The 26,026-nt window shown below is 38.5% G+C and overlaps 1 protein-coding gene and 1 long non-coding RNA gene across 2 annotated transcripts in view; one reads left to right on the top strand and one right to left on the bottom strand.

Moving 5' to 3' along the window:
• ENPEP (glutamyl aminopeptidase) overlaps nucleotides 1-13,282 on the bottom strand; it is an 80,703-nt gene extending 67,421 nt beyond the window's left edge. The window contains exon 1 of the mRNA XM_069593524.1: nucleotides 12,329-13,282. Within this exon, the coding sequence (XP_069449625.1) occupies nucleotides 12,329-12,963 (635 nt within the window). The 5' untranslated portion in view covers nucleotides 12,964-13,282. The remainder of the gene's footprint in view (nucleotides 1-12,328) is intronic.
• Nucleotides 1-24,818, top strand: part of LOC138442319 (uncharacterized) — a 123,665-nt gene extending 98,847 nt beyond the window's left edge. Inside the window, exons 7-8 of the long non-coding RNA XR_011257640.1 lie at nucleotides 23,601-23,673; nucleotides 24,062-24,818. This is a non-coding gene — a long non-coding RNA (uncharacterized lncRNA). The remainder of the gene's footprint in view (nucleotides 1-23,600; nucleotides 23,674-24,061) is intronic.
• The last annotated feature ends 1,208 nt before the right edge of the window (nucleotides 24,819-26,026 follow it).

A 26,026-nucleotide genomic window follows, 5' to 3' on the forward strand; every position in this document is an offset into this window, starting at 1 on the left:
TTGCTTGTAGCTGTCCTTGTAAGTGTGAACAGCTGTGTTCTGTCATGGAATAGAGGAGTATATTCTAGAGTCTACAGATCCTGTCCCTAATAGCACATTCTTTCTTACTTATGTTACACCAGGGACAAAACCCTTAGTTTCATTTCCATGAAAAGCAGTCCCTGAACAGTCTCCCAATGAAGCAACCTTTGGCCAGATTTAAAACCCTTTTTGGAAAGAGACAGGATTCTTTTATGGCTCTAACTAGGCATGTGCGTTATTAAACTAAAATGTTACTTTATAATGTTTCCATCATTTCAAAGTGGGACTATTTTTGAGTAATTGCTCAAAAAAAATCAATGAATATATACTTTTTATATGTAGTTATAGTACAGTAAGATTGTACATTTGCTCATTTGAAGATTAAGCAGAGTAAAAAGTATAAAATAGAAAGGTTGACATATTCATTAATAATTTGTACAAGAAAAATATTTTGTGCTTCAGAATTCTCTGGGACTAATGAAGGTATTTCATACAGGATAACAAATTATTGCATCCTTCATTCATCCAATAAATATTTGTTGAACTCACTCTTTCATATTCAGACACACACATACATTTACCAGGTATCATTCTACATACTGAGGAAATAACAAAGAATAGATAGATAAGGAGAGTGGCAAGAGCTGTGTAGGAAATGAAACAAGGAAAGTGACAGAGAGTGACCCCGGAAAAGTGGTGGGCAATATAAGGTACAATAGTCAGGGACAGTCTCCTGCAGGAGGTGATGAGAAAACCCCAGATAGGTGGAGATTAAGGAAAATATGTTTCTTTAATAGAGGGAACAACAAGTACATAGTTGCTAAAGTGGAAAAGAATTTACTGTGGTTGAGGACCTGAAAGATGTCCAGAGTAGCTGAAGTACAGTGAACTGGAAGGACTAAATGATCAGCAGAGGCCATGGTAAATGTCTGCACTTTATTTGGATTCAAGGATGCAATATATACATAATATATGTAAAAACTAATATGTCATAGGTCAACATTCATCTACAAGAAATTAAAATATTTTTGAAGTTCCTTTAAAAACTCTCTGGATATAAAAATTACTTGTTAAAAACTTAGCCAAAAAAAACTAATCTGTGAAAAATAAAACTGGAAAAGGGCTGTCTTTTGGGATACTATTGACTGAAGGGGACAACTTTCTGGGATGATTGAAAAAAAAGTATACTTTATTATTGGTATGATTAACAAAGATGTGTACATTCCTCAAAATTCATTAAATTAGTTCCCATTAGATTTGTGCATTTAATATGTATAAAATCTATCTCAAAATAACTGTAGATCAATATTGAGTTCCAGTAAGTAGGTTTGGATTGTTGCAGTGATGTGAATTAGCAATGAAAAAACAAACTTTTATGTATACGGAGCTTGAGCAAATGAAAAAAAAAAAAGAAATGAAGATAACAGAAGGCAGGTTTCTCACTGCTGGGGAAGAGAGTTATAAATTTGTTTAAAAAAGAAAGGAGACTAGACCTTGATACTGAACTGTAACTGAAGGATCAGTGTAAATTCAATGATTTTTTTGGTAAATATGTAAATGGATATAAAAATATACAAGACATGTATTCCCTATCTTTGTCTGCTGAACAGGACTAGAAGAAATAACACACTTGTAGCAGTGAGCACAACTAGTTCCCGTTCAGTGCAGTCCAGTTCAGTCGCTCAGTCGTGTCCGACTCTACGACCCCATGAATCGCAGCACGCCAGGCCTCCCTGTCCATCACCAACTCCCAGAGTTCACTCAGACTCACGCCCATTGAGTCAGTGATGCCACCCAGCCATCTCATCCTCTGTCGTCCCCTTCTCCTCCTGCCCCCAACCCCTCCCAGCATCAGAGTGTTTTCCAATGAGTCAACTCTTTGCATGAGGTGGCCAAAGTACTGGAGTTTCAGCTTTAGCATCATTTCCTCCAAAGAAATCTCAGGGTTGATCTCCTTCAGAATGGACTGGTCGGATCTCCTTGCAGTCCAAGGGACTCTCAAGAGTCTTCTCCAACACCACAGTTCAAAAGCATCAATTCTTCGGTGCTCAGCCTTCTTCACAGTCCAACTCTCACATCCATACATGACCATGGGAAAAACCATAGCCTTGACTAGACGGACCTTAGTCGGCAAAGTAATGTCTCTGCTTTTTAATATGCTGTCTAGGTTGGTCATAACTTACCACTCTCCAATAAAAGGAACCAGAAAGCATCACAAAAATTATATCAATGCTGTGGTTTATGTTAGAAAATGTTCTGTACTTTAAAAATATATACTGAATGTGAAGAGGTAAAGAGAGACAGTGTTTCAACATAGTCTAAGGAGAGACAGAGATGTGGGGCTGTAGGGCAGAGAGAAAACAGGACAAAATGCCAACCATTGGTCGTGTTCCTACATTCCTGGTTTTATTATTATAAATTTCCTGTTAAGTTTAAAATTATTTCAAAACAGAGAGTTATCCAAAAAGTCCCAGTATTACTGATTAGTTTTTGTGATGATAACAGTTTAACTAGTCAATTGGAGTTTCTAACACCTGAGACTGTTAAGTAAGTAAGTGTTAGACGCTCAGTCATGCCCAACTCTTTGCGACCCCATAGACTGCAGCCTACCAGGCTCCTCTGTCCATGAGATTTTCCAGGCAAGGATACTGGAGTGGGTTGCCATTTCCTCCTCCAGGGGATCTTCCCAACCCAGGGATCGAACCCAGGTCTTCCGCAGGCAGATTCTTTACTGACTGAGCTACAAGGGAAGCATGAATCTCAAATACATCCGAACATAAAGAAACCTATACACTTTCCCAGAATACTGAGGGTTTATAATAAGATTCATTAGCTCCAACTCCATATTTAGTCAGCTGCTTTTTTCTTCTGAATTCTTCTGGATTCTGATTTCTTTCTCAGACAAAAGAAAAGGAAAAGTTACTCTCTGCAAGAATGTTTCAGTTTAGTCACATCTCAGAAATAAGCCAGCCCGCTAATTTGGGAATATGAGAGAGAGAGAGAGACCGTGTGTGTGCGCGCACGTGAGCATGTGTGTGTGTGTGTGTGCGCGCACGTGAGCATGTGTGTGTGTGCGCACGTGAGCGTGTGCGTGTGCATGCACCTTCGTGTGTGTGGGAGGTGACGTGATGAAGGAGTGGAATAATACTGTTCTAAGCAACAGCCATTGGGTAGGTTTCCAAATACTTGGTTTCAGTGTCTATGCTACAGTATGTACTCCTAAGCATCTAAGAGAAAGAAGAATTTTCTGTCCTTTGCTCACAATCTCTCTTTAAAAGAGATTGTGCTTGATTGTAGGGGAAAGATGCCTTATTATATTACAGTACATCAGAGCCTACCTTTGGAAAAGGAATGGGACGGTATTGGTGAGATCTCTGTGTGGTAGTTTGATCCATGTTGGTGGTCCTGTCAGCAAATGTTAGTTACCGCAAGTCCCACTCAATCATAGTGATCTGGCCTTACACTGGTACACATATAGTGACATTCATCAACCAGAAGGGCTACGAAATGTGGATTTTATTTGTTTGTCTGTTTTTTAAGTTCAGAGCCTATGTGATTTTATGGGGAAAACCCTCTTCTAAAAGTAAAAATTCCTAGATTCAGTGGACAGTCATTCAGATAGGATCATTAGAGAACCATTAAGAAATCAGTGATCTTAAATGATACCTTGGACTAGTTGTGCTTAATATGTATCCATAGGATATTACATCCAAAAACAGGAACACATTCTTCTCAAGAGTACATGCAATGTTCTTCAGGATGTATGTTAGGCCACAAAACAAGTCTAAACAAATTTTAGAGGACAGAAATTATATCGAGCATTTCTTCTGACTACAGCATTATGAAACTATAGGTATCATTCACAGGAATGAGAACGAGAAAAAACACAAACAGGTGGAGACTAAAAAACATGCTACTAAAAAAAACCCCAATGTTTCCATCAGGAAATCAGAGAGGAAATCAGAAAATACCTTGAGACAAATGAAAATAAAAACTATCTAAAGTCTATGGGATGTAGCAAAAACTGTTCTAAGAGAGTTTATAGAAACACATGCCTACCTCAAGAAACAAGAAAAGTCTCAAATAAACAGCCTGAAAGAAAAAGAACAAACAGAGCCCACTGTCAGTGAAAGAAGGAAATAATAAAGATCAGGAAGGAAATAAATAGAAACCTAAGAAAATAGAAAAAAATAAAAAAAAACCAAGAGCTGTTCCTTGGAAAGATAAACAAAATTTATAAATGTTTAGCCAGATTCACCAAGAAAAAAAGAGAGAGGACACAAATTTTAACAAAGTAAGAAATGAAAGAAGAGAAACTATAACCAATTTAACAGAGATTAAAAAACATGAGAGAATATTATGTATAACTATAAAGCATAAAGCAATAAATTGGACAACCTAGAAGAAATGGATAAATTTCTAGAGACATACAATCTTCCAGACTGAATCAGGAACAAATAGACAATCTGAAATAGACCAATTAAAAAAGGACTCCTAGCAAGCAAAAATCCAGGACTAGACAGCTTCACAGGGGAATTCTACCAATATAGAATATATAGAGAGAGAAGAGTTAATATCTATCCTTTTCAAAATATTCTACAAAAATTGAGGAGGGAACACTTCCAAATTCACTCCACAAAGCCACCATTAATTTGATACTGAAAATAGGCAAAAACAGTACAAAAAAAATTATAAGCCAATATCTCAGATGAATATAGATATAAAAATCCTCAACAAAATATTAGCAAACTGAATTCAACAATAAAAAGATGAGACACCATCAAGTAGGATTTATTCTAGGGATGGAAGGATGGTTCAAGATCCATAAATCAATCAATGTGATACACTACATTTACAACAGGAATACAAAAAATACAAATAATAAATGTTGGTAAGGATGTGGAGAAAAGGGAACCCTGGTAGGACATTGGAGGAAATGTAAATTGGTACAGTCACTATGGAAAGCAGCATGGAGGTCCCTCGAAACAATAAAAATAGAACTACCATATGATCCAGTAATTTCAGTCCTGGGTATCTATCTGGAAAAAAAGTGAAAACACCAATTTGAAAAGATAGATGCACTTCAACGTTCATAGCCAAGATATGGAAACAGCCTAAGAGTCACCAGCAAATGAATGGATAAAGATGATGTAGTGTGTGTGTCAGAGAAGGCGATGGCACCCCACTCCAGCACTCTTGCCTGGAAAATCCCACGGACAGAGGAGCCTGGTAGGCTGCGGTCCATGGGGTGGCGAAGAGTCGGACACGACTGAGCGACTTCCCTTTCACTTTTCACTTTCATGCATTGGAGAAGGAAATGGCAACCCACTCCAGTGTTCTTGCCTGGAGAATCCCAGGGTCGGGGGAGCCTGGTGGGCTGCCGTCTATGGGGTCGCACAGAGTCGGACACGACTGACGTGACTTAGCAGAGTGTGTGTGTATACAGTGACTGTTGTTCAATAGTTAAAAAGAATGAGAGCCTGCTATTTGCAACAACAAATAAAACAGAAACAGACTCACAGATATAGAGAACAAACCAGTGGTTACCAGTGGGAAGAGGGAAGCAGGGAGCGGCAACATAAGGGCAGGGGATTAAGAGGTGTCGCCCACTATGAATGAAACAGGCTCTCAGGATATATTGTACAGCACAGGGAATGTAGCCAATATTTTATAGTAACTTTACATGGAGTATAATCCATAAAAATATCGAATCTCTATACTATAAACCTGAAACTAATATTATAAATCAAGTATTCTTCAGTTTTTTAAAAAGGCCCTATTTCTATATGCTAAATTCCATCAGAGTTACTAAAGTTTTCTAAATATATGCAAATTTGAAAACAATGTACATGAGATAGCCTTACAAAACCATTTCGGACAATGGCTTCTCTGGAAGGGTTTTATTCAGTGGTAAAAGCTTCTTTTTACCACTGAATTAGATATATTGTTTTGCAAATTTAATGGAAAAAGCCTGGCTAATCACAGTATGTTCAGGAGTAACTCTTGGGTATGTCCTGAATAATTATAATGCTAGGCAAATGTGCTGAGGTAAACCATTTTTCTACAGGGGCCTCTCCACATCATGTTAGTAAGTCACTTACTAGACCCAGCACATTAAAAACATAATTCTGTGTAGCTTGTTAGTTTTACAAAAGGGAAGGCATTCCTCTGACTTCTCTGAGTGGGTGAGATTAAGGAAACCTCAGAGAAAGCTGAAGGGAGAGGAAGTGATGATGCAAGCACCAAGCCGTTCACTTGGAATCAACTTAAAATAAAACAGCTGCCTGACTGCCTCATAAATCATCTGGCACACTGTTTCCAATGAAGGCTCTCAGGCTACGTTCAGTAGTTTAATAACTTGAGCCAGCAAATGAACAGCAAGGTGTGGGTGAAAACTTAAGGAATTCTGACGCAGGTGAGGCAGCCACAACTAAGTGTCATTGCAGACTTAGTGCAGGGTTCCAGAATTAAGTACGGGAGCTGATCGGTGCAAAACAACCCATTTAGATTATTATCCAGACTCCAACCTATATTTATGGTGGTATGAACCAGTTAATTATTTTAATTTATTTTCCAACAGCTCTTTTTCCAAATGGAGGATACTCAAGTAAAATTTCTTTTTGTTTCCGTGCTTCCAACATAAAGGAAATTACTATGCATCCTGCAACAAGTAAACAAGGCCTCCCCCCGCCAAATCTGTTCTTTATTGATAATGGGCATACCAGTAACTTAACACATTAATCTAAGAATAGAATGAATAAACTGACATACAGTTAAAATTTCAAGATCAGAACTACAGTGAGGATACATGTCCGTGTGTGAGGATATCACACACATACACACGCACCCTTATGACCATCCCACTGATTTCTTTTCTGCTGTGTTTCCACTTAACTCTTACATCTTTATCCCAAGTCCTAACCTTTTGCTTCAGATTTATTTATCCAGATATCTTCTAGACATCTCTTCTAGATATCTAACATTCAGCACATCTGACACCAAACCCATGACCTTCCCTTCTAAACCTGGTTCTATTTCTGATGTCAGTGAAAGGTGGGCTGTCAGATCAGACTTCTGGAGCATCCTTGATCTGTAATTTTAGCTCATCTCTTCCCCGCAGCCAGTTAGTCTGCCAGTCCTGACTGTGTTGCCTCCAGGCTGTTCCCTTCATTGTGTTCTCTTCTGTCTGTCCTGAAGTCACTGTCCTACCTGATCCTTATCATCTCTTTCCTGGATACCTGCAGTTTCTCTCATGTGCTCTTGTGTAGATTTAGTTCTTTTCTCCCCATGTAAATAGTCATGGGTTAACCTTTTCTGCATAATGCCTTTCATTAATTAATTATCCTTACTTTTTTTCCCAATGGGTTTTCCAGACTTATCTCTAGCTAGCATCTCCAAATAAACCTCTCCTACAAAGGTATTTCTTCTCCTTAATCTGCTTTTTTGACGTAGTGCCTTTCCTTTTCGCCTGCTTTTTACATTACTTGTCTTGTCTCTGCCTATTGAAATCCCACCATTACATCAAAATTCAGCTTCAATCCCAGCAACACTGTTGTTGTTCAGTCATGTCCGACTCTTTGCAACGCCATGGCCTGCAGCGCGCCAGGCTCCCCTGTCCTTCACTGTCTCCCACGGTTTGCTCAGACTCATGTCAATTGAGCCAGTGATGCTATCTGTCTCATCCTCTGCCAAAACCCCAGAAAACCCAAACTGAAAACTGTCTGTCCTTCTTTTAAGTTCTTGTAATTCCTATCAATTCCAATGATTCTCAGTCCTTAAAGTTTGAAGATGGCATTCCTAAGTCAACAAAATAGGTTTTATCAGCTCCTCTTGGCTTTGACATGAGATGGGGAGAAAAAGAACCAAAAGAAGTTCTCCATGCTTAGTGGGAAAGTGAAAGTGTCATTGGTGGAAACTGGGTTCCTCTACAGGAAAGAAGCTGTGGCGACGCAGTGGATCCCAGCATTTGCCAGAGCATGCTAGTCATGTGACAGCCTACGTGAAAATGCTTCTATATATTCATTCAGTAATAGTTGAGTTCTCTCTGTGAGCTAGGTCGTGAACAAGAGAGACACAGAGACCCTACTCTCAGGGGCCACAGAAGATTCCACAGTCATGTGGTTGGGAAACGGCATATTATGGCAGCTTCTAGAGGTTGTCATGAACTTTATAATATAAAAGTCTCTGAAAAGTCCCACCATTAAAAAAAAAAATCATTTTGTATTCAGTATTATTTCCCAAACAACCTTGGCCACAGAATAACTCTGCTGCTTTTTTCTGGCAATATCTATTAATACCTTCATGCAACTAGAACTCTGTGGAACAGATAATTAGGGAATGCTGTGTAAGAGCAATCCAGATGTAGAGAAGGAAATGCTGAACCTTAGATAGAAGGGAATATTGTTATATACTTTGGAGATGTGAGTAGAGGGGAACTCTGAGAAGAGAGTAACTGGGAATCCTACGTAACTGTTGAGAGTGTTAAGAGGGTTTAGTGATGTGGGCAGGAAATCATTCCAAAGATTTCAGTCCTTTGAAGTGGTTTTCCTCAGACCCAAAGGAACAGACCAGACGGTAGAAAAAGTGGCTGTCAAGTTTCTCAAACTTTCTCTGCCCAAGCCTCACTACAACTCTGTCCCCAGTGAGATGCTATGGTTATTATAGCTAGGGAACTCTGAACTGGTTCTACCTTCTTCTCCAAGTCTCCATTTGCCTCTGAACTTTGACAGAAAGAAGCTCAGATAGTTGTCTCCTTTCTATGAAGTCCAAGTCTCAGTTGTATTTGCAGAAATCAAGTAATTTTGGTTTCTGTTGAGTGCACTTATGTTTAGTTTGCACTGTGGTTCTGACAGTAATATCCCATACCACACATACTCAATCCCAGAGTTAATTTTACAATAAGGCAGAAAAGCTGGAAAATATAATCTTGACAGTATACATAAAAATGTATTACTCTGATGGCATCTGAAATTGTATGAGCATCAAATATGACAAAGTTCACTATATAATATGAAAGAATGCTGCTATTCCCCCTGAACTCACTCTTGTGGCTCTTCTCTGCATTTTGTAGATGAAACCCACTGGAGACCTGCATTGTCAAAACGTTATTCACAAGCTTGAAAGAAAACAATTTCTCATATGCTTGAAATATTTCATAATAGAAAAACAAAAAGTATTCCATTGAGCCTAAATGAGGTTACCGAGTATGTGCCAGAATCGTTCCAAAACCATAAATGCAGTACAGAACTGGCTGCGTCCTGTGTAATGTGAGAACCTCAGCTGCTACCAATGAAAACAGACAAACTCGGGGACACCAGTCCTCCAGGGAGCCTAGCTGACCGCTGGCCTTCCCCTCACCTTGCTGTCACTTAGTATTTCTGAGTATTTTCTCAACTAAAACAGCTAAGTTTCAAAATGTCAGCTCTCAAGTATATATTTTATCATAAAATTAGCTCATATGGTAAAATAATCCAAAGATTCAGAATGAATAATATATGTTAGCATGCAGTAATTTTTATGCTTCTGAAATACATAACAGAAACTTATGAATGGAACTGTGTTCCTTATTTTTTGGCCGCCTTATAGTGTATAGAATTTTTATAAAGTATTTTGATGGCTTTACTCAGATGCAATTTTTATTGTTTTCACAACCCAAGAAGCAGTTTTAAACTCTTAGCAATAATCATTTAAAAGTTTTGACTTGTTTTCACTTTACACTAACAGATTTTTAGAATCTCTGGAAGGTAGATATTCTTTAGAGGTAGATATATCTTTAGATATTCCTTTTCCTCTACCCAATTGCAAACACTTAAATCATTTTATTGTTAGACTCAGAGAAATAGGTACTTTATTGTTTGTGAAAACGTAATTTGGAACATATTTTTGAATGTCAGTTTGGAGATACATATACATAAGTACATGCACATATGTTATATATGTGTAGGTGTGTGTATATACGCACACACATGTGCTCATACATACATAGTTTGAGCCAATTTCCTAAGAATTTTCCTATAGAAATATGAGAAAATATTATTCCTAGTTTTTTAAAAGGCTGTTTATTACATTTTATAGGTGTTTGTAGGTAAAAAAGTGGGAGAGATTTAAGCACCCAAATCTAATGGGAAAGTTAAATTACATTATATTCATATCATGGACTATCATGTATCCATTAAGTCATTTACAGAACACCAAATAACATGTTAAAGTGTTGATATATTGTAAAAACATGTTACACAACACTATATAAAGCATAATAATGCTATGTTTGTGTCCAGAAAAAAATGACTAGAAAACTATCTGCCTAAATACTAACAGTTTCTATACTTGAGTGATGAGGTTATTTATGGACTTTTTTTCTTATAAGTTTTTTGCTTCTCAAGTTTTCTGTAGTGAATGTCTCATTAACATATTTTATGAAATAGCTAACCAAAATAAATGTTACAAGTTTCTTGACATATTTGTACTTTGACCCAGCAATTTTATTTTTCAGACTACATCCTAACACAAAGAAATACACTGTAGGTACACTTACAGATGTACTTACAGCTATGTTCTTTCTGACTTGTTTATAGTAATAAAATACTGGAATCTGCTCAAATGTCTAGCATTAGTGAATTAGTTTTAAAAAATAACAATGCATTCATGCAGTGGAATATTGCTCAGTCTTTAAAATCAGATTCTTGAAAATATTTAATAAATGGAAATGCTTACAATATATTCAGTTAAAAAGCATATGGATGGAGAGATATGTAGAGATAATTTAATTACAATTTTGATTACCTAAAAAAATTAGAATATACATTAGCATGTTAACAGGGCTTACCACTGGATGGTGAAATTATTTATATGTTTTTTTGATTTTCCTTTTTATAATTTCCATGCTTTCAACATTTGTAATTTTTATAAACAGAAAAATATGTAAACAATAAAGAAACTTTATTCTATAGTATATAGAATAGTGTATCTATATAAACATCATCCCTCCAAATATTTTTTCAAGCTATCATTTCTAGTCTACTCAGTTTAATACTATACCACACAATAAGAATGTTTAAATATTTTCTTTTAATCCCTTGGTCTTTCTGATAAACAACAGGAAGCATTTTGACCAAAAGATTTGCTTTGCTCTATAAAATGCTTCAAACAACATAGGGATATTTAGAGGGCTGGCCTTAAACTTTCTCTAAACAGTGACATAAGGTTTCTTTTCTTTTTTTTTTTTTAGAATGTAAATACTTTTTATTGTATATACCAAGTTTGATTGAGTGTCAAAGGTTTGCTTATGCGTTTTTAGTTGCCAACGTTGGTTTTAGTTGCCAAATTTTAACGTTTCTCCATTATTCACTTGTTCGGAATCTAAGTAGGTGAAAGTCAAAACAGTTTCAAGTTCGGTGGTACCTCAGGTGTAACCTTCCTCTCATATGCAAAAACCATACCCACAGGGTGAAGTTTTTTTAATTCATTGACAGAACTTATGTCTTTGACATAGCTCTAAGTAATAGCCTCTGACTAAATGAAAGACAAGTAACTGTCTCAGGGAATGCAAATATATATACAGGTGTACTTGGAGGGCTCCGTGTGTGGGGATATTTTTATGTCCTTAATTGCCTAATATATCTTTTTTGTCACAAAAGACTGAGCATAATTACTGCATACTGCATGATAGATAATAAGCCCAAAGATTTGTCCATGTGCTACTACTGATGTATGGACTCAATGAGTATTTATTGAGTAAAACATAGTTCTGGCCATTTGAGATAAAAAAAAAGACACAGCCGTACCTTTCTTAAGTGAAAACACAAAGACAGTTACATGAATTTTACATGCTCTTTCAATGTTCAGTCTCCAATAAAACAAAAAATTATTATTGATATTTACTGATTTTCACTTAAATTTAGTATGATATCATTTTAAAAGTTCAGCTTAAAATCATTGCCATATAGCCCACAAATATCACCAGTGAAAGTTACCAAAAACATAATATTTTTTAAAGTTTCAGGTAGTTTATATAAACATTAAGGATAACATGCAGTATATTATGATTTTTCCTGATGAAAAGGACTTACACTGATTTTTTGGACTCCGTGCACCTCATTCAATAGTTTCCAATTTTGTGATAAGCTTTGAAAAGACAACAGGGCAAGAGTTTTTGCTTCCCAGAGGAACAGGCAGAAATGAAGTCAAGTTTAAACAAAGATCAGACCATGCAAATAAGTGAAAGGTGAAAAGAGAAAAGGAAAGGAAGAGAAACGGAAAGCAAAGATAAAAGCTCTGGAAAAACGTAGCAAAAAAACTTTTATTTTACTTGGTTTGTCCTTTCTCCACGTATGTCGTTCTGTAAAATCCCACGAGTGAGCCGTTCAGCCAGCCGGCGAACTCCAGGATCAGGTGGTAGAGACCTTCGCCAGCGGTGGGCACAAGTTCTTCTTCTGCTTCCACCACCACATACTCCTGCTTCTTATATTCGAAGCACTGCCTGACTTGAACCTGCTCCCCAGACGGCCTCCTCAGCACCGGGAGCTTGGTGATCCTCGTCTCCCGGAGATGTAGCCACAGGTACCGGGTGAGTGAGGTCACGTTGATGGAGATATCCACGCTGCCGGTGTACGTGTCCTCCTCCATCAGCGGCTTCACCTCCAGGTCGTAGTGCACTGGCTTGATGAAGTCCGGCAGCCTGAAATCTCTCCAGCCTCCGCTTTCATCCTCACTGGCAGGGCAGACCCCCTGGTCCTGTGGAGGGCTGGTAACGGGAGGCAGGTGGGAAGGAGCCTGGGTCGTGCCCTGTCCGCTCTCTGTAGAGTCACATGATCTGGTCAGACCCACAGAAAGTCCTACTATTAATCCGACAGCCACGACCACTGCACAGATAATAGCCACGTGTTTCTTCTTAATGCAGTATCTCTTAGAGCCTTCCCAAGATGATCCCTCCTCCAAGAACATTTTTCTTTCCAAAGTCAAATGTTATACATGAAAGGATGTTAAATGTAACTAACTAACGTCAGCAGTCCTTTTCCAGTTGGAAGTAATTGCCTGGCTTGGCAGCGGGCTTTTGCCTTTCGCAAACCTCTCTCTGGCTTCTTGAGTCTCTCCCTCTCCCTTCACGTTCCCACTAGCCACTCCAGGATGAATGTGGAAACAAGGGGGTGGAGTAAGGACTCCAGAAGAGGGGCTGAGCTGGAGGAAGAAGACTGACGAGAATATTGTCACGGCTCCTCTTATAAACAACGCATCCCTCACTCCACCCCTCCTGCGCCGGAATGAGTTAAATATAAAACAGGGCTTAGCTTATCAGCCAAGAGGAGGAGGATCTTTTGCCAAAGCTCTGTCAGCAGCTTTCAGGGAGAGAGTATTTGGGAAAGAGGTGTGCTTATGATAGAAAAATTCAACCTTTGCCACTGAGTCTTTTGTGTGCACAATCTCTCACTCCTAATCAAAGGGCTTCTTGAATTTCAGCTGTTTTTCAGGTAACTTGCTAAAGAAGCTGTGTTTTCTTTTCATTTTTTTTCCCCCTCATGTAAGTATTCAGATTCTGTCTTTTGCCAAAGCCAGTTCCTGGAATTCAGTGCTCAGTATGATACATAAATTCAGGGACCATGTAAGTACTCAGTAAATATTTGTTGAATTGGCTGATTAACAAAACATGGCCAGGTCACCATAAATCAGTTGATGCTGGATAAAAGAGAAAAGGAAACATAAGACATTAATCAAAGCAATGCATAAAAAGAACTGAAATGCATAAAAAGAAAAAAAGAGAAAGGGAATGGGTTGAAAGGACAGACGGATAAGGAAGATAAACTTGTTAGCTTAGATAACTAAACTATAGTCTGGTCTCCGTGAGATAGTTAAACAGATAGTCTGGTCTCAGTGAGATTGAGTTCTTTAACCTTGAGTATGGTAGATGACATTTGGAGCAGATTCCAGATGCAAAACTTGGCCTTTTAGAAAGATCTATTATCTGCCCAAACCTATTGCTTATATATGAAAAGGTCAAGATGATGGAAATTACAATAATTGACTCCCATTATTGTGAGTACCTAAGATGTATATACACCCAAGCCTTCACTAATAGTAACAGTACAATCATAAATGTAGAGCTTTCTACATGCCAGGCAGTATACGAGGTACTTTAAAGAAGATCTGTCTTAGCAACAACTCCATAAGATTGGTACTATTATGATGCCCATTTTAGAGACAAAAAGACTGACATTCAAAGAGGTTAAGTCATTTGCTCAAGGTCACAGAACTGGAGTTAGAACTCAAGCTGTCTGAGTCCAAAATCCAAATAACTAATTATACTGCCTTTCTTTTCTTAAGAGGAAAAATATTTAAGTGTTAAATAACTATGAAAAACTTGGTCAGTATTTCCCAACATGCAATCCATGGATATTAACAGATATACTTGCAAAGTAGGCAATGCTGGGGTAGATAAAGTTAAGAACATTCTTTCATTACCTCCCATTCTTACAGGGCCTCCAGGTTACATTAGCATCACACCGTGAGTCTCCCAGACGGGATACACTATTGAGTGATTTCTGCCTTTAATTAATGAGAAAGCTTTCTTTGGTGTAACTTTTTTGGGGGTCTTGAAGGTCTGTGTCCCTTGAAATACACTCTGAGGGTCTTGTATTCCATACTCTGAGAAATGCTACCTTAAACGGTTCCAAATTATAAACACACAGGAAAAAAAGAGATTTTAAGAATGAAAGGGTCCATTTTGCTCTGAACATTTCTATTGTTTTTATAAAAATAGTAGTAAAAGAAAGGGGAAAAGGTATATTTTTCTAAATTATGGGCACATCTTGTTATTTATTTCATATTCTGAAGCAATCCTAAACTTTTACAATTATAGCATGTTTAGCTTTGGTAAGTCAACTTCCTGAATTTTAGGCTTTAAAAAAATCCCTTTTTTTTAATCAGAAAGATCATCTGATGTTTCACTAAATGTTTCAGAAACATTTTGATGTGTTCTCCATAAATTAAAAGGAAGATGTAGAATAAATTTATCTCAGCATAATGACTGAAAATGAAAAGGAAAAACAGTTAGAAGGATGTACATAAAATTATATTAAACTGGAAGCATTTTTTAAGAAACCTCAGCTAAACTCTTAAACTCAGCTGAAACTCTTAATCTTGTCTAGAAAGATAGCAATATTATCTCCATCTTATTTGGGCTCAACTGAACAAAGATGATAATAGACTTTTGAAATAAGGTACACTTCAGGGGAATTGAGAATGACCACCTGAAATCAAGTATCTCGGGGTTCCCAGGTGGCTCAGTAGTAAAGAATCTGCCAGCCAGTGCAGGAGCCACAGGAGATGTGGGTTTGATCCCTGAATCAGGAAGATCCCCTGCAGAAGGAAATGGCAACCCACTCCAGTATTCTTGCCTCGGAAATCCCATGGACAGAGGAACCTGGTGGGCTTCAAGTCCATGGGGTCGCAGAGTAGGCAAAGACAGCACACGAACACCAAATGTCTCTCCTACTTTGCCTGAAATTCCACCATAAGGAATTCATTATTTAAATGCATTTTTTTGTTGTTGTTAGAAGAAATAAAATAACTTAAATCCACTTAGTGTGTGTGCACATATCCATACATTTTTAGTCTAACGCTCAGTTCTGGCCACAACATCTTATTAGTACCAGCCTAAAAGAGCTGCCTACACCCACATCTTACCCACATCAGCATATTAGGGGTGCCTGATGTGATTGAGATAAAGTGTCCAGCCAGCCAAGCTGGAGTAGCAGAGCCAACAAGTGCACTAAACACATTTAGGGTCAACACACTAGGGTTTACCAAATATAAAGCCCCAGCTTTCATAATTAGTAACACTGCACTCTGCTGCAGCAGTGCCTGCTGACCTTCCTCTCCCTGACACTGGCATGTGGAGTCTGTGGCAGGAGACTCTTGATCTTGAAAGTCCTTGTTCCAGATCCAGTCCACAGTGAAGGTCAAGGTAGCCACTAGCAGGACAGAGAAAGAGAGAATCTACTCCTGCAAGAAGATCGACAAACCATCATAGGCACTCACCTAGATTAAACTATTTATATTGACTGATGTTGCGTCAGAGAGTCTTCATTACATATAATTAATTTGAAAAGGCTACCTCTAGTCAATTTCCATTTAGGTTCAAGCCAGGGGAGTTAATGAATGCACAGCTGTTCATTGCTGACCCTAGATCACACTATCCCTCCCCCACAGCTTTTGGCAAAAAGCTGTTATCAGCTTGTATCCCAAGTACACATCCAATCTTCCAAATATGACCTCAATAAATGTTCATTGATTGCTTGTTGAATAAACAAATGAATGGATACATAAAAAGGAGGAAAAAGACTCCAAGAATACAGAATGGGAAAGGTGAGTGGGTATAACATAGCAGAAATGTTGAGATAAACTCAATTCAAATTCCGAGAATGACTGTAAGGGAATTCCTTGGAGGTGAGGGCTTGGAAAACATTCCTGATCTTGAGAAGATGAGCAACTTCTTGGCTAATTCCTTCCCATAGCAGGTAGATTGATGCAAGAGACTCAATACTGAATCATGCTTAGTTGTTCAGTCATGTCCAACTCTTCATGACTGCATGGTCTATAGCCCGCCAGGCTCCTCTGTCCATGGAATTCTTCAGGCAAAAATACTGGAGTGGGTAGCCATTCCCTTCTCCAGGGGATCTGCCCAAGCCAGGGATCGAACCCAGGCCTCCTGCATTGCAGGTGGATTCTTTACCATCTTAGCCACTGGGGAAATCCATAATACTGAATACACAGTGTGTACTGCCCCCCTTTTCACTTGGAGCTTCAGTTTAAAGTCAAGTGAAGTCAAGTCAAGTGAAGTTGCTCAGTCATGTCTGACTCTTTGTGACCCCATGGACTGTAGCCCGCCCGGCTCCTCTGTCCATGAGATTTTCCAGGCAAGAATACTGGAGTGGGTTGCCATTTCCTTCTCCAGGGGATCTCCCCAACCCAGGGATCGAACCCGGGTCTCCCTCATTGCAGGCAGAAGCTTTATCCTCTGAGCCACCAAAGATGGAAGATTTAGTTTAAATCAGAGCTTTTCAGTTTAAAGCTCTTCTGTTAGATCTCAGAAAATACACATACCCCAGAGGCTACTGGGTTTTCTGTGTATCTTGAGTGCTAACAGCTCACCTAAGAACTAGAAGCATCTCCAGAAACAGTGTCAGCAGTTTACACTACGGTGTGGTTATTTGACTGACTCTCCTGTTGGTCAATGAAAGCTGAATGGTTCAGGAAAACAGTAAACAAAAATGGCAAGATAGAATCATACTGGATGGAAGAAGCAGAATCTGTGAATTGGGCTATATTATATAGGGAGCAGGGAGAATCAGAACCAGTTTTTCTCCATCTTGCCACAGCATCTCTATAATCAACCATGTCAATTCTATAAACCTCACGGTCAATCCAAGTATTTCTAAACTTCAAAGGTTTAGCTCGAATTTAAAAGGGGGGAGTGCCATTCCATTTGACTTCACCAACCGTGCATTCTAAATAATCCATATTGGTAATGTTCATTGTGATCCTAGTCAATTATATTTTATTCTCCTCAGCAACATCATCTTTTGTTCAGCCTCAGGAACTGTTTTTAAAGGTTCAGTTGGTTTTTTTTTTTTTCTTTCTCTCCATTTTTTTTTCTTACCCATGCCCCTCACACTTGAACATCCTTCCACCAACCCTCCTCCCCATTCCACTCAACTGGTTTTAAGACTAAGTGATCTAAGCTAACTTTTTCCATAACTGCATATGTCAGGCAGAAAGTGTTCATGAGACCATCTAACTTTTGTTGGTTGGTAATGGTGAATTTGTCCAATGACTAGCACAATAAGAAAAAATACACAGTAGGGAAGACAAGGAAGAGAGAAGAGAAAGTGGGTCAAGAGATAAGGAAGAGAAGGAAGAAGAAAAATTTTCAGAGAAACTGATGAGAATAAATTTCCAAAACATATTCCAACATAATTCAATAAAAAATGAAAATCAATGAAACAATACTTTTATGTCTTCTCTATTTTTGTTGTTTCCAGACTGATTTGAGAATCCTTCTGTAGGATTTTCTGGACACTCAAATTTCTCATGGTATTCTCTACCCAGGTAGTCCATGGACACCAGGATTTCATAAGCTCTGAGCAAGAATCACATTCCTGTTTCTCATTTGGATTGTTCTAGGGAAAATTGGTGCACTTTACCTGCCTCTGAAAAAGTGTCTATGGGCCACTTTTTTCTTTCAGTCATTCAACAAATATATACTAACTCCATAAATATTTACTTTTCGGCAAATACCTATTGGATAAGGAATTCAAGGATAAACTTTAAAATGTGGACATTAAAAGAAATGTTAATAAATACTCTTTAAGGCATGTATTTAAACCCCTGCTTTGTTCTTAGAATGTGAAAGTTTTGAAAATATTCATGAAAGCAAAGAAAATGACAGGATTTTTATTATTCTTATAGTTTTATTTTTTCTGTATTTCTATTAATGCTTTTATTCTTATAATTTTAAACTGCTTTTATATTTGGTTCTCTGCTGCTGCTGCTGCTGCGTCACTTCAGTCGTGTCCGACTCTGTGCAACCCCATAGACGGCAGCCCACCAGGCTCCCCCATCCCTGGGATTCTGCAGGCAAGAACACTGGAGTGGGTTGCCGTTTCCTTCTCCAGTGCATGAAAGTGAAAGTGAAGTCACTCAGTCGTGTCAGACTCTTCGTGATCCCATGGACTGCAGCCTACCAGGCTCCTCCATCCATGGGATTTTCCAGGCAAGAGTACTGGAGTGGGGTGGCATTGCCTTCTCCACAGTAGTACATTGGGAGACAGTGGCAGGACATAGAAACAGCAGGAGAAGAATAATAGTGATAATATAGTTTAGATTTCTGTTCTGATAACTTCAAAATCATCCTTATCTATTTTCTCAGTGTACTAAAAAACAGGTTTATATTCTGAGTTTTCAAACTTTCTGTTTAATTCACTCAACATTTCCTTCCAGCCTTTTGTGGGCTTCCCTGATAGCTCAGTTGGTACAGGATCCACCGGCAATGTGGGAGATGTGGGTTTAGTCCCTGGGTTGGGAAGATCCCCTGGAGAAGGGAAAGGCGACCCACTCCAGTATTCTGGCCACACCTCTATATTCTGAGTTTTAAAACTTCCTGAAATGTTTAATTCACTCAACATTTCCTTTCAGCCTTTTGTAGCATCAAAATTCTTGGCAATGTCTTATCTCTCTCCTCTCCTATATGCAGAAATCTGCAAAAATAATGTTGATGTAGAGAAAATATCTTACATAATGTTCTTTTATTCCATAAGGAATCCAAGTGAATTATACTAGTAATGATGATTTTGGATCACGTTCTCCACAGAAATTTTCATAGATTCAGTCTTCATCTTAATAATAATTTCTTTCAGAGAAAGAGCATGTGATTTTCCAATTTTTATTTATTAGCACTGGCTGTTTGGTTTGAAATTTTCTTCATTGCTACATTAATTTTAACAAAGTTGTCTTTAATTTTTGTTATCTCAGAAGTAAAGTTTTTAACTGCGTTAGAAGTACTCATGTCCGATTATTTGTGACCCCATGAGGCTCCTCTGTCCATGGGATTCTCCAGGCAAGAATGCTGGAGGAGTTGCCATTTCTTCCTCCAGTGAATCTTCCTGACCCAGGGATCAAACCCACGTCTTCTACATCTCCTGCATTGCAGGTGGATTCTTTACCACTGAGCCACCAGGGAAGCCCCTTTAACTCCACTAAGATGATCCAAGTCATCCATGTGATAAACAAATATATTATTTCTTTGTTAGACTCCCTTTTCTTGGTATATCTTCTGTTTTTCATTTATTACTTTCTTAGTATGCTTTTATATTAAGCTGAAAAATTGTCCCCCTAAAAGATATCCACATTCCTAATTCCTGGAACCTAGGAATGTTAGCTTGCATTTTTTTTTTAAATTTTTTGTAGATATGGTTAAATTAAGAATCTTGAGATGAGGGCATTATTTGGAGATTATTGGTATTAGGGTAGGTTTTAAATGCCCTCACATATTCTTATAAAAGGGAGGCAGAGAGAGATTTTTCCCACTGACATACAGGTGATGTGAAGATGGAGCAGAGGAGAATTTGAAGATCCTGCTCTTAAAGATTGTAATGATGTAGTCACGAACTGCAGAATCCTGGCAGCTACTAGACATTGTAAGAGGCAAGGACCAGATTCTCCTCTATAGCTGCTGAAGGAGGGGTAGCCTGCTGACACCTTGATTTTGGCCCAGTGATATGGATTTTGGGCTTCTGACTTTCAAAAATGTGAGAGAATGAATTTCTGTTATTTTAAGCTACTAAGCTTGTGGTGATTTGTTACAGCAGCCACCGGAAATTAATATAATAGTCTTTAGATATTCATTCAACAAATATGTATTGAGATCCACAACATGCCAGATATTTTCAACTGACAGAAAGCACTAAATAAGAGAACAAAAACAGTCTCAGAGCAGAAGAGGTTTTTCTCAAGTAGGAATAAGGTTGGAATAAGAGAGAATATTGGCTTTTTGGACAATGACATACTCTCTTCTTTCATCCACTTCTGATTTTCTAGAGATACACTTCAGAGCTCTGTTTTTGTTCTTCAGGGCATATGTAGATTTTACTCAAGGTTTTAAAGGATTTTTAAAATATTTACCTGACTGCCTCGGGGCTGTGTTGCATCACACAGAATCTTTCTTTGTAGACTCTCTAGTTCTGGCCCACAGACTCAGTAGCTCCATGACATGTGGCATGCTAGTTCCCTGACCAGGGATGAAACCCACATCCCCCGCACTGCAAGGTGGATTCTTACCCCCTGGCCCACCAGGGAAGTCCCCCTTTAAAGGATTTTTATGCATTTATTTTCCAATTGCCTTCACCATGGAACATTTGTCAAGAGGACTGATAAATCGTTTCTTCAGTGAATATATGTGTTTCTGTATAAACATTATAACTCCCACTGAATTTATCTGAATCATTTATTAAATTACATCTTGGGAAACTTTATATTTGCTTTTGATTTGGAAGCTTTAATTCTAAATGCTTTTTTTGGTCAGTGATGTTGCAAATCCAAGATAAAATAATACTATTTCTTGTGGATGGAGTGATTCCCTTCTATCTTCTGAATGCTTTGCCTCGTTTATTTCTGCTCTTGTCATTGATAGTAATCTAGTGAATTATTTAGCTTCTGCATTTAGATATTTTCCTTTGATATCTTGATTTTCATTAGCTTTTAAAGGGGGTCAGGTAAGTTTTGTTCTTGGTTTATCTGATATCTTTTGCATCTGTGGCTAAGATATTTATATGCATATGTTGCAAGGGTTGGACTTCCCACATGAATCATCAGAAAAGAACTTGCCTGCAGTGCAGGAGACATGGGTTCAATCACTGAGTCGGGATGATCTCCTGGAGAAAGGCGTGCCAACCTATTCCAGTATTCTTGCTGGGAAAATCCCATGAACAGAGAAGCCTGGCATGCTGCAGTCCGTGGGGTCACAGAGTCAGGCACGACTTAGCGACTGAACCGTGATGCTCTCTAGTAACAAGTCTGGAGTTAGAGAGTAGCATCATGATTTGGCAGCTCAATAATGTCTTCAGGAAACTAACATGTGCTTATCTATTCATTCCATAACCTTTATTGTGTGGTCCCAAGCTGGTTGTCACAGTTCTGGCTATGACAATCATTTTCAAGATTAAGAAGTGGAGGGAGGAAGGAAGAATAACGTTTTTTTTCCCTTAAGAGTTCTTTTTGTTTTATTAGTGAAGACAATAATTTCTCGTAAGTCCTCAGCAGTCTGCATCTAAAATTTCATTCGGGAATCCTGATTCATTTGGCTCTTCTGTAGCTTTACCTGCTGGAGAGGAATGTGGTAGAAATTACTGACCCGAATCACCACCAACTTATCTCTAGAGCAGCACACATTGCTGGTGCAAACTCAGGATATTTGTTGGCAAATAAGAGGAGAAACTGCTGTTGGCTAGGCACAAGCACAGCCTCAATAGATCTTATCTCTGGAGAGGATCAGGACAAATCTGAGAAGGGCAGAGAATTTGTACTTCCTATGTTCTGTCTGCTGCCTCTATCCTCCCAACATCTTTACTGGTTTTCTGGTTTGTTTTTGTTGGAGAGTTTTTTCTAGGGGAGGTGTAGGGCAAGGTCCGGGGTGAGGGGAGCGGGTAGGCCAAGGTGGGGAGGACTCTCGTATTACCTATCTCCTCACAACTTTCTAAAGTCATCTCACGTTGCCATCGCACTATGCAAAAATCTTCAGTGTGTCCCACTCACGGACAGGATCAAATTCATGGCATGGTATTCCAAGCCCCAGTTCCCTTAACTCTAAAAGGTTCCCGACATCTTAAAATCCTTTTTCAAATTTACCCCCAAGCCAGACTGGCCAACTGATTGTTAACGCACAGTACCCATTGCTATCATGATGCATTTGCTGGGGCTGATGCTCCTGCCTTTTCTCCCTTGAGTCATTCTCGGGACCCAGCTCACCTCTCTTCTCAAGTAAACAAACATTCTCTGATCCAAATGGACCAAATTGGTCAATCCTTCTTTACCTCCTATAAACGCACTTGATGTCATTCATTTGTCATTTATTTTTAGTCCAATCCCCAAACGGCCACATATGCTGTGTATTAGTAAACGCAATCCAACCACCCAAACAAGCAGTACCCATCTATCTGCTGTGTTATTTCTCACTCAGGCTATATCCAAGGTGGATATTTTTGTTCGTGGACTCCCCTGGATGCACTCCATTAAGCAGTAAGTCAGGAATTTAGGTTCCTTCCATCTTGTTTTGTTTCTCTCTTCAATATATGACTCCAAGGTGGCCGTAGGAAGAGAACAAACATGAGAAACATACTGGACTTTTAGTGATCTTGGCCTATTGCTTTCATTCGAAACCATTGGCCAGAATTAGTCACATAACCGGAGAAGGCAATGGCAACCCACTCCAGTACTCTTGCCTGGAAAATCCCATGGAAGGAGGAGCCTGGTAGGCTGCAGTCCATGGGGTCAATAAGGGTCGGACACAACTGAGCGACTTCACTTTCACTTTCATGCATTGGAGAAGGAAATGGCAACCCACTCCAGTGTTCTTGCCTGGAGAATCCCAGGAACAGAGGAGCCTGGTGGGCTGCCATCTATGGGGTCGCACAGAGTCGGACACAACTGAAGCAACTTAGCAGCAGTCACATAACTCCGCGAAAAATTAAAGGGGCTGGGACAGGCAGAAACAACTCAAGCCTTCAGGAGAGGAGCTTTGGTGGTCAGCTAGCCATGACTGCCTTCTGCTGGCCTCCCCTCATCTTAGGGTGAATGTTGTTAGTATGGCACAGTGACTCAGAAGGAGAAGAAGGTCATATGTAGAAAAAAAAAAAAAACAACCACTGTGCCAGTTGCTATTATTTTTATCAAGTTCTCAGGATATATCCAAGGCAAAGTGCCTTCTTTCTTCATGCATGTATAAAAATGATTCACCTACATGCTCATAGTTTATGCTTATTTCCATCACTGCTGCTCTAGATATTTACTTTAACTTGATTTCTCCTGAACAGACACATGATATGAATGGGACACACACTCGAGTGATTTACTCTGGATCCCGCTCTGCTTCTAGGGATGGCTGAGGTATAGCAGCTCCTATTTTCTAAAGGTCATTTTACTGGCACTTCAGAATACCATAGAAACAAGTGTAAGTAAAAGTAATTGCATTCAGGTGGAAGGAAAGAAGAAGGAAATGGAACGAAAAGGAACTAGCGTTCATGGTACATACTTAGTGCCAGATGTCTTTTATTTGCTGTCTTTTTAATGCTTCCAGAAATGCTATGAATTAGTTATTATGGGTCCCAGCTGCTACTAACCAACCCATGCTGTCTCCAAATCTACTAGAAGGAATTTAGTGCTATTTATGGGCTAGTCCAGACTTCTCCATGAATAATTTCGTATTTTAGGTACATCGTGGACTATCTTTGCAGCTAGCCTAAGTGACAAATCTTATTTATAATATTGTTTTTAGGTGAAAATGTACCACAGGAACCAACACATGAGAACTGCTTGCTTATCTGGTCCTCAGGCCTGTCAGGACACCAGGAGAGTCCCCTTCCCACCATGCGCACGGCGTTGCACAGTGCCAAATTCATACAAGATATTACACAGATAGAATGAGAGGCTAAGTGATAATTACATAAAATTTAAGCTGAAAGAGAAACTAATTTCCTCTTTTAATCATAAATTTAAAATTAAGCTGTTTATAAAACAGCATTTTCCCAGATTTTCTCTCTAAAACATTAACCAATTTTGTTGGAGTACAACATAAAACTGTTTTAGTCAGAATCTAACATAGGTTTGTGACAGAAAAAAAAGAAAATGCACAAAATGTGATATATGTGTCCTTACATGAAGTGTTAAAAGCAAGATAACAAAATGATATATACAACATGAAATTCCTGTTGTAAAATATATATACGCAGAAAAAGATTGGAAAGCATGAATCAAAGTGTTAAAAGCAGTGATTTTCTTGGTGATATATAAAATTATGGGAAATTTCTTTTGCAGTTTTGTATTATCGTTCTTGTTTTGTGTAGAGTATTTCCCTGAAGATATGTTATTTAGTATTTAGGGAAAAAACACACATATGCAGATTGTTATACAAGGTCAAGTCTTCCATGGAAAAATCTAGATGTTTATTTGTATCTGTTACTTCCCTGAAATCTTGATTAATTAAATTAAATAAACTAAGAAAAGATGTTTATATTGTCTCTAGAAAATACAAATCCATTTTCTCTCATCATTTCATATTTCTAGTTTATTAGGATAAGTTAAATTATTATATGGATTCCCCTTTTTGTACTTTTCCATGAATTATATTTTTGATTGCTGAGATTTCCAGTCCATGGATCATGTACTTCCTTCCAATCTTCTTTCCCACATCTCACCCATCCTGCCCATCTGGGAGCCCTGTTTCAGACATTATTAAACATCATTCTGCCCCTTGGAGGCTGTGTTTTACAACATGGATTACAGGTCAGACAAATAACAAATATGCCTTATTAACCCTTTATTGGGGTAACTGACATTCAGACACACATAGAGGAAACAAATATTTCACATTTTAAAATTGGATTTTATTTTTCTCTTAAAGAAAAGCTTTATGAATTTTTATGTTTTACTTTTCCCTTTCTTATTCCCAAACAATATGGTTTATACCACAGCCATAGTAACCTTTTAAAAACATAAATCATGTTACTTCTCTGCTTACAACTTTTAATGTCTTCTCAGTACAATTGAAACAACATTGAGACATTTTTTTATGGCCTTCCAGTCCTCCAAGATACCTTTTCATTTTATCCCATAGGCTCTGAAAAAACAAGAACTTTCTTTCTGTTCTTTAAACACTCAAGAGTCCCATTTGGGGCTTTTTTTCTTACTTAAAATAGGTCTTCCGGGCAGCTTTGCGAGACTGCCACCTCGCCATTCACGTCTCATCTCAAATGCCTCCTCCTCTGAGGGGTCCTCACCGACTGCCTTACTTCATTATTACTGCCCTTCCCCCTCTTCTGTGACACTGTCTATCCCATTACACTACATCAGAGTTCGCATAGCCTTCTCTCCACCTCAAGTTATTTTACGTAGTTTTTCGTTAATGAGTATTGTCTGTCTCACCAACTAGAATGTAAGTTCCACAGAGTAGGAACTTTTTCTTGTATCCCCATTGCTAGAATTATGCCGGGCACATAGTAGGCACAAAATAAATATCTCTTGTTTAAACAAAAATTGGCTTTGAATAATGCACAATACCGTGTCTTCTCTGCTCCTAAAAACAGCTATAGGATCTGCGGCTTAGGACATAAGGAACACACCTTTCGTCTTTGAGCAGAGAATGTCCTTTCTCCCAGGTCCTTCAGTCTCTTTTTATCTCCATTTGTGAACCATCAGAGCCTTTTCAGGCCGCCACTAGAAGGGCAGTTTTCTTGATTCTTCT

This window comes from Ovis canadensis, chromosome 6 (assembly GCF_042477335.2).
Source record: "Ovis canadensis isolate MfBH-ARS-UI-01 breed Bighorn chromosome 6, ARS-UI_OviCan_v2, whole genome shotgun sequence".
Lineage (NCBI taxonomy): Eukaryota > Metazoa > Chordata > Mammalia > Artiodactyla > Bovidae > Ovis > Ovis canadensis.